General features: G+C 46.6%; 1 protein-coding gene across 5 annotated transcripts in view; it reads left to right on the top strand.

Moving 5' to 3' along the window:
* Positions 1-7,999, top strand: part of Taf12 (TATA-box binding protein associated factor 12) — a 32,444-nt gene extending 24,445 nt beyond the window's left edge. For all 5 annotated transcript variants that reach the window (XM_070037473.1, XM_070037472.1, XM_070037475.1 and 2 more), the window contains 3 exons: positions 132-246; positions 5,516-5,604; positions 7,519-7,999. In XM_070037473.1, the coding sequence (XP_069893574.1) occupies positions 132-246; positions 5,516-5,604; positions 7,519-7,554 (240 nt within the window). In that variant the 3' untranslated portion in view covers positions 7,555-7,999. The remainder of the gene's footprint in view (positions 1-131; positions 247-5,515; positions 5,605-7,518) is intronic.
* Positions 8,000-11,915: the final 3,916 nt, after the last annotated feature.

Below are 11,915 nucleotides of genomic sequence, written 5' to 3' on the forward strand. Positions count from 1 at the left end.
CCTAAAAAGGGCTGAGGATATTGCTTATGAAAAGAAACTTGACTGGGAATCAGACAGAAAAACAGTTTTCCCAGCAACAGGAGCTTACTCTGTCGATCTCACATGACTTTCCACTACTTTGCCTTCTCCAGATGCTGCTGCAGATCGCAGATGATTTTATTGAGAGTGTGGTGACCGCAGCCTGTCAGCTCGCACGGCATCGCAAGTCAAGTACCCTGGAGGTGAAGGATGTCCAGCTGCATCTAGGTACATGGTCTTAGTTTTCTGTTTCCCTCCAGTATCTCCATGACTGCTCCTTCAGGACTGCTGGGAAAAGCGCAGTCAGAGAAACTTTTGTGCCAAGACCAGGCTTTTGCTCCTGAGATTTATTTATTCATTTGGTAGCAGCTCTAGAAGAGAGATATTTATCCCTGCATTGGACTTAAATCAGATTCTGCCTTTTGGCAGCTCCAATTACCTTCTTCTTCCCTGTTTGATTTCTCTTACAGCCCATTTCTTATTATTCTTTTTTATTTTTCCTGTGCTGGTTCTGGAGCGTGAGCTCAGGGCCTAGGTGCCATCTCTGAGCTCTTTTGCTCAGGGCTTGTGCTCTACCACACAAGCCAGAACTCCATTTTTGGCTTTTTTGGTGGTTAATTAAAAAGTCTCGCAGACTTTTCTGCCCTGTCTGGCTTTCATCAGCGTTCCTCAGAGCTGAAGCCTCCTGAGTAGCTAGGATTATAGGTGTGGGCCACCAGTGCCCAATTCATTTGTGAAGTGGAGCTTATGCTATTCTCTTTACCAGGTACTTAGGAAAATTATGTTTGGAAAGTGACTGGCATAAGGAATGGCGCCAAGTAAGTGCCTAGTAGTAGTTATTACTCTTATGTCTTTTGTATTGTAATAAAACACTTATTTAGTGCTAGAGTTTTAGCTCTTTGATAGAGTACTTACACAAAAACAAACCCTCTTTCTCAGTATTCCTTTTTGTTTTTTATTCAATTTGTGCATGTTTTCTAAGATAATTATAAAATTAGGAGAACATGGTGGCTCATGGCTATAATCACAGCTCTAGGGAAGATAGGTAAGAGGACTGTGAGTTTGAAGCCAGGCTGAGCTACAGAGTTGAGTTCAAGGCCAGCTGGATTATATAGGGAGACCCGGATTCAAAACTAAGAAAGAGCCCAGCACTGGTGGCTCATGCATAAAATACTAGCTATTCAGGTGGCTGAGATCTGAGGATTGCGGTTTAAAGCCAGCCCGGGGAAGAATGTCTGTGATACTCTTTATCTCCAATAAACCACCAGAAAACTGGAAGTGGCGCTGTGGCTCAATTGGTAGAGTGCTTGCCTTGAGCTAAAGAGCTGAGGGACAGTGCTCAGGCCCAAAGTTCAAACCCCACAACCAGCCAAAAAAAAACCTAGGGGCTGGGAAGGTAGCTTAGTGGTAGAGTACTTGCCTCGCATGCATGAGGCCCTGGGTTCAATTCCTTAGCACCACATAAACAGAAAAAGCCAGAAGTGTCACTGTGGCTCAAGTCATAGAGAGCTGAAGAGCTTAGGAACAGCACCCAGCCCAGAGTTCAGGTCCTCCAACCGGCAAAAAAAAAAAAAAAAAAAAAAAACTAAGAAAGAAGAAAGCCAGGTGCTGGTGGCTTATGCCTATAATCCTAGCTGTTCAAGAGACAGATCTCAGGATCAAGATTTAAAGCCAGTGGGGGCAGGAAAGTCCATGAGACTCTTACCTCCAATTAACTACCAAAACCCTCCCCCCAAAAACAAAAAAACAGAAGTGGAGCTGTGGTTCAAGTGATAGTACTATCCTTGAACAAAAAAGCTCAAAGATGGCTTGCAGACCCTGAATTTAAGCCCCAGGACTGGCTCAAAAAAGCACAAACACATGGGTTAGGATGTAGCTGGCAAAGCACTTGCTTAGCAAATGTAACATCCTGGATTTAATCACCAGTACCAAAAAAGAAAAGACAAAAAAAGAAAAATCAAGCCAGGCGCTGGTGGCTCATACCTATAATCCTAGCTACTCAGGAGGCTGAGATCTGAGGATTGCTGTTAAAAGCCAACTCGGGCAGGAAAATCTTTGAGACTCTTATCTCCAATAAACTACCAGAAAACTGGCAGTGGCACAAGTGGTGGTAGAGCGCTATACTTGAGCTGAAGAGCTGAGGGACAGCGCCCAGGCCCAGGGTTCAAGACCCAAAACCAACAAAAAAGAAAAAGACAAACCAAGTTCTGGGAATGTGGCTTAGTGGTAGAGTGCTTGCCTAGCATGCACAAAGCCCTGGGTTCGATTACTCAGTACCACATACACAGAAAAAGTAGAAGTAGGGACTGGGAAGGTGGCTCAGTGGTAGAGCACTTGCCTTGCATGCCAGAGGCCCTGGGTTCGATTCCTCAGCACCACATAAGCAAAAAGAAAGAAGCCAGAAGTGGCGCTTTGGCTCAAGTGGTAGAGCGCTAGCCTTGAGCTGAAGAGCTGAGGGACAGTGCCCAGGCCCAGAGTTCAGGCCCCACGACCGGACAAAAAAAAAAGTAGAAGTAGCTCTGTGGCTAAAGTGGTAGAGTGCTAGCCTTGAGCAAAAGAAGCTTAGGGACAGTGCCTAGGCCCTGAGTTCAAGCCCAGGACTGGCAAAAATATAAATAAATAAATAACAAAAACACTGGCTTAACTAGCTGGAATATAAATAGAAGAAGATTTAATGTTGTGAGGCCTTGGGTTCAATCAAAAACTACACTAAAAACAAGCAAACAAAATTAATAACAGTTGTTAGCTGGGTGTAGCAGTGTATACCTATATGTCCAGCTACTTGAGTGGCTAAGACAGGAAGATCACTTGAACCTATAAGTTTTTTGTTTTTGTTTTTGTTTTTTGTCGGTCGTGGGGCTTGAACTCGGCTTAGGCGCTGTCCTTGCACTCTTCAGCTCATGGCAAGCGCTCTACCACTTGAGCGCTACTTCTGGTTTTCTAGTGGCTTATTGAAGATAACAGTTTCACAGACTTTCCTGCCCGGGCTGGCTTTGAACCTCGATCCTCAGATCCTCAGCTATTCAGCCTCCTGAATAGCTAGGATTACAGGCATGAGCCATCAGCGCCCGGCTGAGTCTATCAATTTGAGACCAGCCTGGGCAACATAGCAAGACCTCTAGCTCAAAAGAAATTATTTTGGAAGCAAACATGAGTCATTATTCACATATTTATTTGTTTTTATTTTATTTATTTTTGCCAGTCCTGGGGCTTGAACTCAGGGCCTGGGCACTGTCCCTGAGTTTCTTTTGCTCAACGCTAGCACTCTACCACTGAGCCACATTCCCAGCCCTCATATAATATTTATGACCATGAAGTCACTAGTACTCACTTTAAGTAGGTGTCTGCTTGGGGCAAAATAAATAATGTAAAACAAGTTGTGTTTTTTGTGATTTTTGGGGCACTACTGAGGGATAAAGGAGTGCACATACACAGTCAGGGATGAATCATGAAGCAGACTATGCCTGAGAACTCAGTATCTGACAGAACCCCTTTTCAGTTGAAACAAACCAATACTTTCATCTTTTTCTACTTTAACCTCATCTTGTACTAATAAGAAGACAGGGTAAGATGCAAAGAGAATACAAAGGTAAGCCAGGCACCTGTGGATCACAGCTGCAATCCTTGTTACTCAGGAGGTTAAGATCTGGAACCATAGGTTCGAAGCCAGTCTTGGCAAAAAAGTCCATGAGATTATTATCTCCTATTAACCACCAAAAAGCTGGAAGTGGAGATATGGCTCAAATGGCAGAATGCCAGCTTTGAACGTAAAAGGCAAGTGAGAATGGGGGCCCTGAGTTCAAGCCCCAGAATTGGAGGAAAAAATGTCAGCTAAAGAAAGAAGTGAGTTCATTTTGTATGGATTAGGTGCGATACTTGAAACTTTAGGACTTAGCACTAACAGCTTTAACTAATTTAACACCCACCCACCCTTTTTTACCTTTCCTTTTCCTTTAACTCCACTCCATCTCTTTCCTTTCTTCCCTTCCTCCTTTATTTTCTTTTTCTTTTTTTTTTTTTTTGTGGTCATTTTTTGATATATTGTTTCTCTATGTAGACCAGGCTGGCTTTGAACTCACAATCCTCCTGAATGCTGTGTGTCTACTGGTACACAGATGTGCACCAGTACTTTTGCCTTTTTTTTTTTTTTTTTGTCGGTCATGGGGCTTGAACTCCGGGCCTGGGCGCTGTCCCTCAGCTCTTCAGCTCAAGGCGAGCGCTCTACCACTTGAGCTACAGCGCCACTTCCGGTTTTCTGGTGGTTTATTGGAGATAGGAGTCTCACGGTCTCTCCTGCCCGGGCTGGCTTTGAACCTTGATCCTCAGATCTCAGCCTCCTGAGTAGCTAGGATTACAGGCGTGAGCCACCAGCGCCCGGCCCTTTTTTTTTTTTTTTTTTTTGCTAGTCTTGGGGCTTGAACTTGGCCTAGGCACTGTCCTTGAGCCTCTCTGTGCTCAAACAAGTGCTCTACCACCTGAGCCACAGCGCCACTTCTGGCTTTTTCTGATTATGTGGTACTGAGGAATCAAACCTAGGGCTTCATGCATGTTAGGCAAGCGCTTTACCACTAAGCCACATTCCCAGCCCTACTTTTACCTTTTACCTTTTATCTTTTTTTTTCTTCTGCTTATGTGGTGCTAAGGAATTGAACCCAGGGCCTAAAGCATTCAAGGCAAGCACTTTACCACTAATCCCAGCCACCTTTTACCTTTTTTTTTTTTTTTTTAAGATATTATCAGCCAGGCGCCAGTGGCTCACACCTGTAATCCTAGCTACTGAGGCTGAGATCTGAGGATCTTGGTTCAAAGCCAGCCTGGGCAGGAAACTCCATGGGACTTTTATCTCCAATAAACCACTAGAAAATCAAAAGTGGCGCTGTGGCTTAAGTGGTAGAGTGCTTGCCTTGAGCTAAAGAGCGCAGGGACAGCGCCAAAGCCTAGAATTCAAGCCCCATAACCGACCAAAAAAACCCAAAAAACAAAAAAACAATATTCTCCTTCTATCTTTTTTTTTTGTCAGTTGTGGGGGTTTCAACTTTGGGCCTGGACACTGTCCCTGCACTCTTCAGCTCAAGGTGAGCACTCTACCACTTGAGCCACAATGCCACTTCTGGCTTTCTGTTTATGTGGTGCTGAGGAATCGAACCCAGGGCCTCATGAATGCAAGGCAAGCACTCTACCACTGAGCCACCTTCCTAGCCCTGATTGTTGCATGAAGCCCTGGGTTCAATTCCTCAGCGTTTCTGTTTATGTGGTGCTGAGGTATAGAACCCAGGGCCTCATGCATCGAGGCAAGCGCTCTACTACTGAGCCACATTCCCACCCCTCTCATTCTATCTTTGGAAAGCTTGAAGAAGCCATGTGCATCTTTCTTGCATGCCAAGAATTGCTCTGTAGGGTTAATATTGTATTCTTTCTCCTTGGTGATAAGCTGAGGGTCCTGACTGCCTTCCTGGTACTCATCTCTGTGTTGTCTGTGTTGCCTTCATCCTAACAGAACGCCAGTGGAACATGTGGATCCCAGGATTTGGCTCTGAAGAAATCCGACCCTACAAAAAAGCTTGCACCACAGAAGCTCATAAACAGGTGAGGAGTCACTAGAGCCCTGGTGCCCTTGAACTTCATCTCAGAGGGAGGTCCACCTTCTGGACAACTTAACCCCACAGCACACAACAAGCCTCACAGTCTGGACCAAAGCCACAGAAGGCAAGGGACAGCAACAATCACATGTTTCTTGTGGCTTGCTGTTCCCACATAGGCTACCAATGCTTTCTCATGTCTCATGGGTATCAAAAGCTCTTAGTTCTGGGCTGGGAAAGTGGCTTAGTCGTAGAGCGCTTGCCTTGCATGCATGAGGCCCTGGGTTCGATTCCTCAGCACCACATAAGCAAAAAGAAAAAAGCCGGAAGTGGCGCTGTGGCTCAAGTGGTAGAGCGCTAGCCTTGAGCTGAAGAGCTGAGGGACAGCGCCCAGGCCCAGAGTTCAGGCCCCATGACCGGACCAAAAAAAAAAAAGCTCTTAGTTCTAAGCTTTCCCCTCAACACCTCCTTAATGAAATCTTTTTTTAAATGTTTTTTTTATTATAAAAATACTGTACAGAGGGGTTATAGTTACATGAGCAAGGTAATGAGTACATTTCCTATCAAGCATTGTTACCTTCTCCGAAATCTTTACTTTTGCTGATTTGATATATGTGGCTATATGGTACATAAGAGTAGGACAAAAAAGAAAAAATGCACTACTTGGGCTGAGAAGTAAAACCCAGGCTGCTCTGCCAATCATTCTGGGCTGGGTCACTACCTTCGCCCTCCTCCCCTATTTACGAGGAGCCTAGGGGGAGTGGGACACCATCACAGAGCAATGCAATGGAATCACTCGGTCCAATAGCAAGTTGGCCTCCCTCTGGCAAAGCTGTAATTCTTTCTGCCAATTTAACTTGCTGCTCTGACTTACAATGTGAGCTGTTTTGGAGCTTAATGCTCATAACTGGCCAGTCCCAGTGAGTCACTTACTTTTCCACTGCTCGGTATCCCCAGAGTAGATGGTTACAGAGTCCATGAAGGAAGTCCTACCAGAAAGCCATCAATAGCCTAAGTAAAAGGGGTGCACTATTCTTCAGAAGGGAGTTTTTCCAGACTGCCATGTGACTTGCTCCCAAATCATTCCCTCTTTAACCCTACTTATTTAGTCAGCAAAGAGCATAATGTTAGGACAATCACTTTATCATCCTGGCTACTTGGGAAGTGGAAGACTCAATCAGTAGAGTGCCTGCCTAGTAAGTGAGAGACTCAGTACTGTTATTAAAAAAAAAAAAAAGACAGGTACCAGTGGCTCACGCCTATAATCCTAGCTACTCAGAAGGCTGGGATCTAGCCAGGCGCTGGTGGCTCATGCCTGTAATCCTAGCTACTCAGGAGGCTGAGATCTGAGTATCACGGTTCAAAGCCAGCCCGGGCAGGAAAGTCTGTGAGACTCCTATCTCCAATAAACCACCAGAAAACCGGAAGTGGCGCTGTAGCTCAAGTGGTAGAGCTCTCGCCTTGAGCTGAAGAGCTAAGGGACAGCGCCCAGGCCCAGAGTTCAGGCCCCAAGACCGACCAAAAAAAAAAAAGAAGGCTGAGATCTGAGGATCACTGACCATCTTTATGCATAGCAACAAGTTTGAAATTGAGGCCCTTCTCTTATTTTCCCTTTATCAAAGAAAGAAGATTGGGGTAAGGAGAGCCTAGGAAACATCTTCTTTGCTGATCTGTCCCCTGTGTTCCCAAAAGGCAAGAGCCCTTCTGCTTCTAATGCATTTGCCCTGCTGCTAGTCTAGAGCAATTTGGATCTTTTGGTAGATGAATGGACCCACAGAGCACGGCCGCCCATTGGAGCCTCTCTCCAGACCTTCTCCAATGCCCTCTGGTTAGAAGGTCCCTGCTGGGCTGCTGTGTGACGGCCATGGTGCCGACCATGCTGACTCTCGCCTGTGCAACTCCTGTTTCTCTCTCCTTTCAGAGAATGGCATTGATCCGGAAAACAACCAAGAAATAACACACGGAAAAGTCAGGAAATGGACAACAATGTATTTGGAGATACTTGAGCTGAGACCTCAGCCATCTCATCCTTGGAATTTTTTTTTAAATGCTTTACAGAGAAGCATATATTTTTTATTAACAGTGCAGCAATATCTATAATGACTGAGATGATCTGCCAAAAGAATAAAGCCTCCTCCCCTCTTCCGGGTCCTTCTCCCTGCCGTCTCTAAGAGGAGCAGTGTATCTTCCAGAGAAGATTTTATTTGTGGCTTATTATTATTAGTAATTGAGTATGGGACAAAGCATTTTGGTCTTGTTGGGTAAGACAGTATTAGCAGGATTTGTAGAGGGTTTTGTTTCTTCCTCCATCCCCTATTCCCTGTACTTTGTAATGTCAGTGTTTATATGAATATGAATTTGATTTGCTTTTCCAGAATAAAGAAGTTATTAATTGAAAGACAGGGTGCATGGCTTGCAGCCTTTGGAATGCCAGAGGGAGTTAGGACCAGCAGGGCTGCACCGAGTTTTGCCATCAGTAGGTGGCAGCACTGGCATTGACTTTTACATTTGAGAAACACTCAGGGATTTTTTCTGTTTTCCATTGTTTATAAGGTGAGGTCCCCCCAGCAGTAGAAGTTTGTTTCTCTGCCCTCAGGCAGGGTAAACTCTCAGAAGCCCCAGACTATATATAGGCAACCTGGTTTGGGCCATGGCAATGTGACTCAGAGCCCTTTATGACCTCCGCTGGAACTCCTAGAGAAAGTTGTTTATCTTTGGAGTAGCTTTGGAGAAATGCTGGTCTGCCCTTAGCTGTCGTATCCCCCATTCAGAGAAACCAGGCCCCACCCCAGACCTCGGGGCTATGCACTTGCACAGCCACCCTGACCTTGTGTGGTTTTCCTGGGCTTCAGGGAGGGTGCTGCTCTGCTAAGAGGCAAGCACAGGTGCACCCACCTCGCCCTGCTTTGCTCTTCTGCCTCCTGAGGCTTCACTCACATGACACCCTGCTCTTTACCCCCTCACAGCCCCTAGATCTTTAGGGTGAGCAGATCATAGGCTGTGCTGATGCCTGCTTGATGTTCTTGGCTGAGCTCTCAATACAGTGAGCCTACAAGGGGGCACCCTGCTCCCCTTCTTGCCCCATCACCTGAGGCTCAAGTGGCCCACAAGGGAAAGAGGATGTCGAAGGGTTTTAGCTTTCTCTAGAACTGCCAGCTGCCTATGGGCAATGCCCTCAGAGGATGTTGTGTTGTGATACTAAGCAAACAGCAGGAAGCTCTAGCTGAGCGGTGACAGCAGAAGCAGGTTGCTGGCCACTGCAGCTAAGAAGGAATTTGGATTTTTTGGAATCTTGCATTGAGAACAGAGGAGGCCAGGGACTTGGAGAGGTTTAATGGAAAGAACTGGGTAGTGAGAAGTCTGTGATAATGGATGAGCTGTGGGACAGGTAAGTGGCTTCCTGTAGCGCAGTCTTATCCCAATTGTACGTTAAAGGGCTTCTCCATTCATGTAGTAAGTCTATAAGCTGTGCCCAGGCCTGTGCTAGGCAGGATACTACAATGATAAATAAAAGCAGACAGAAGGAGGAATCCTGCCATTGGAGAAGCAAATAAGAACTGCAAAGGAGAGGGTCACAGGGCCAGGGGCGACTGGGCAGGTGAGGAGGAATGCCACTTGAACAGAGACTTGAGGCTGAGGAGTAGAGTCCTCTGTCCAGGAGAAGGAATCATGCAAGCCCTGAGGCAATGTAGGAAAGTCAGTTGGGCCAAGTAATGCAGTGCCTTGCAGAGCCCAGCAAAGAGTGCTCATTGTTCAGAAGTAACTGGAGCATTTTAAGCTAAGGATGGTATGTGCAAAGGCCCAGAGGCCTGAAGATGCCAATGTGTCAACAGCTAGAGGCATAGCTTGTGCCAGTGATAGAGCCTGTTCTTCGTAGCATGAGCAAAGCCCCAAAGTTCAATCCCAGCACTAAAAAGTACTAAGTCAGTAAATGAATGTGGCTAAAGCACAGGGTGCAGGATCAGGAGGAAGTGGCTAGAGATGAGCAGAAAGGGAGCTTAGAGGTGGACAGGACCTCAGGCTTCATGGTATGGCTTCATCCTGGCTTCCTGTGGATGCTGGGGCCCCCAGTAAAGGGCCCATGCTCAGTCTGTGTGTGTTGTAGAGAATGGGAGGGCTTCGTGAGGCGGCCCGCAGACTGGCTGAGTCTCCTGGACCACAACTTTTAACTGTTGGCCTCTGAGAAGAGTCCACCAGCAAAAGGATTATGACCCTTTCTGCCTCCACCGCCACCATGGTGCTCATGAAGACGCTTGTGGTAAAGGGGACATTCTGAAGTTCATCCTTGACTGCGGCCACCCTGCGAAAGCCGGAATTGTGGATGCCTCCAGTTTCCACAAGAGCAGCATCTCCAAGCGGAAGTGACTGGATGGAGAAGCTGGTGATCTTGGTGGAAGGGCTGAAACCATCTGAAGGAGCAACAAGACCGCCATGATGTGTGAGGGACCCTTTTCTAGAAGGTATTTGAAATGGCTCACTGGAACAAGAAGAAAGGGACGGGGGTGTGATAGTGCCTACCTAGCAAGTGCGAGGCCCTGAGTTCAAACTCCACTACTGCCACGAAACAAACAAATATACACATATACATATACATATACCTATGTATATGAAGAATAATGTATGTAGCCAGGTGCCAGTGACTCATGCCTAGCTACTCAGGAGGCTGAGATCTGAGGATCAGGGTTTGAATAATAATAAAAGCCCAGTGTCCCTCTGCTCAAGGCAATCAATGACAGCTCTGGCGTTTTTATGGTGGTGGTGGTGGTGGTGATGGTGGTAGTGGTGGTGGTGGTACTAGGGGTTGAACTCAGGGCCTGGGGCACTGCCCTTTAACTTTTTTTGCTCAAGACTAGCACTCTACCACTTGAGTCACAGCTCCATTTCTGACTTTCTGGTCTCACAGACTTTCCTGCTTGGTCTGGCTTCAATATGTGTGCTGTCCATTCAGCTCCTTCCCGGCCTCCTAGATGGAGATCAGGTCCCTGGGCTGGAGGTGGGACCCTGGGAAGCTGGAGGTGGAAACCACACCTGCTTCCACGCCCAGACTCATCCCAGCCAGAGGACTTTCCAAACCAGGCTCATGCCAGAATCCCCCAACTCCTTGCCAGTGAAGCAGAAACCCAGTGTTGAGTAGCTCAGCATCCAAGTCCAATGATGCTGCCAGAAATGGTCACGTGGCAATCAAGAAAGAAAATAGTAGAGATGCCAGATCTACCATTTGGTTCTCACTGACGGTCTCTGGGTGACCACAATCTGTTTATTATCTTTTTTTTTTTCTCCAGTTGTGGGGCTTGAACTCAGGGCCCCGATGCTGTCCCTCAGCTCTTCAGCTCAAGGTGAGCACTCAGCCACTTGAGCCACAGTGCCACTTTTGGTTTTCTGTTCCTTTATTGGAGATAAGAGTCTCACAGACTTTCCTACCCAGGCTGGCTTTGAACCTTGATTCTCAGATCTTAGCCTATTAGTAGCTAGGATTACAGGCGTGACCCACCAACACCCAGCTTATTATCTCATTCTTGGCTACAACTTCCCTGTATGCTGGGGTCTTTTTTAAATTTGTTTTTAATTTGGGCAATACGGGGTTTGAATTCAGGACCTCCAGCTTGCCAGAAAAGTGCCCCCCCCTTTTTTTTTGGTCAGTCATGGGGCTTGAACTCTGGACTTCGGCGCTATCCCTGTGCTCTTCAGCCCAAGGTGAGCACTCTACTGCTTGAGCCACAGCACCACTTCTGGTTTTCTAGTGGTTTATTGGAGATAAGATTCTCAAGGGCCAGGCACTGATGGCTCACACCTGTAATCCTAGCTACTCAGGAGGCTGAGATCTGAGGATTGCAGTTCAAAGCCAGCCCGTGCAGGAAAATTCATGAAACTATCTCCAATTAACCACAAGAACCACCGAAGTGGCGCTGTGGCTTAAGTGGTAGAGTGCTCACCTTGAGCTAAAGAGCTGAGGGACAGCGCCCAGGCCCAGAGTTCAAGCCCCACGACGGACCAAAAAAAAAAAAAAAAGTCTCACGGACTTTTCTGCCTGGGCTGGCTTTGAACTGTGATCCTCAGATCTCAGCCTCCTGAGTAGCTAGGGTTACAGGCACCCGGCCACAAAGGTGCTCTTGAGTGATGCTCTGGAACCCTAAGCCCTTTTTGTTTTTGCTGTTATTTTTCAGAGAGGGTCTCACTTTTTAAAAAATTGTTTTTAAAAACCAGGGCTAGCCTAGACTTTAATCCTCTTTGTATCTCCCTTTATTGCTGGGATGACATTTATTTATTTATTTATTTATTTTTGGGTCCAGTCGTGGGGCCTGAACTCTGGGCCTGGGC

Source organism: Dipodomys merriami, unplaced genomic scaffold, assembly GCF_024711535.1.
Source record: "Dipodomys merriami isolate MVZ:Mamm:240054 unplaced genomic scaffold, mDipMer1.0.p SCAF_28, whole genome shotgun sequence".
NCBI lineage: Eukaryota > Metazoa > Chordata > Mammalia > Rodentia > Heteromyidae > Dipodomys > Dipodomys merriami.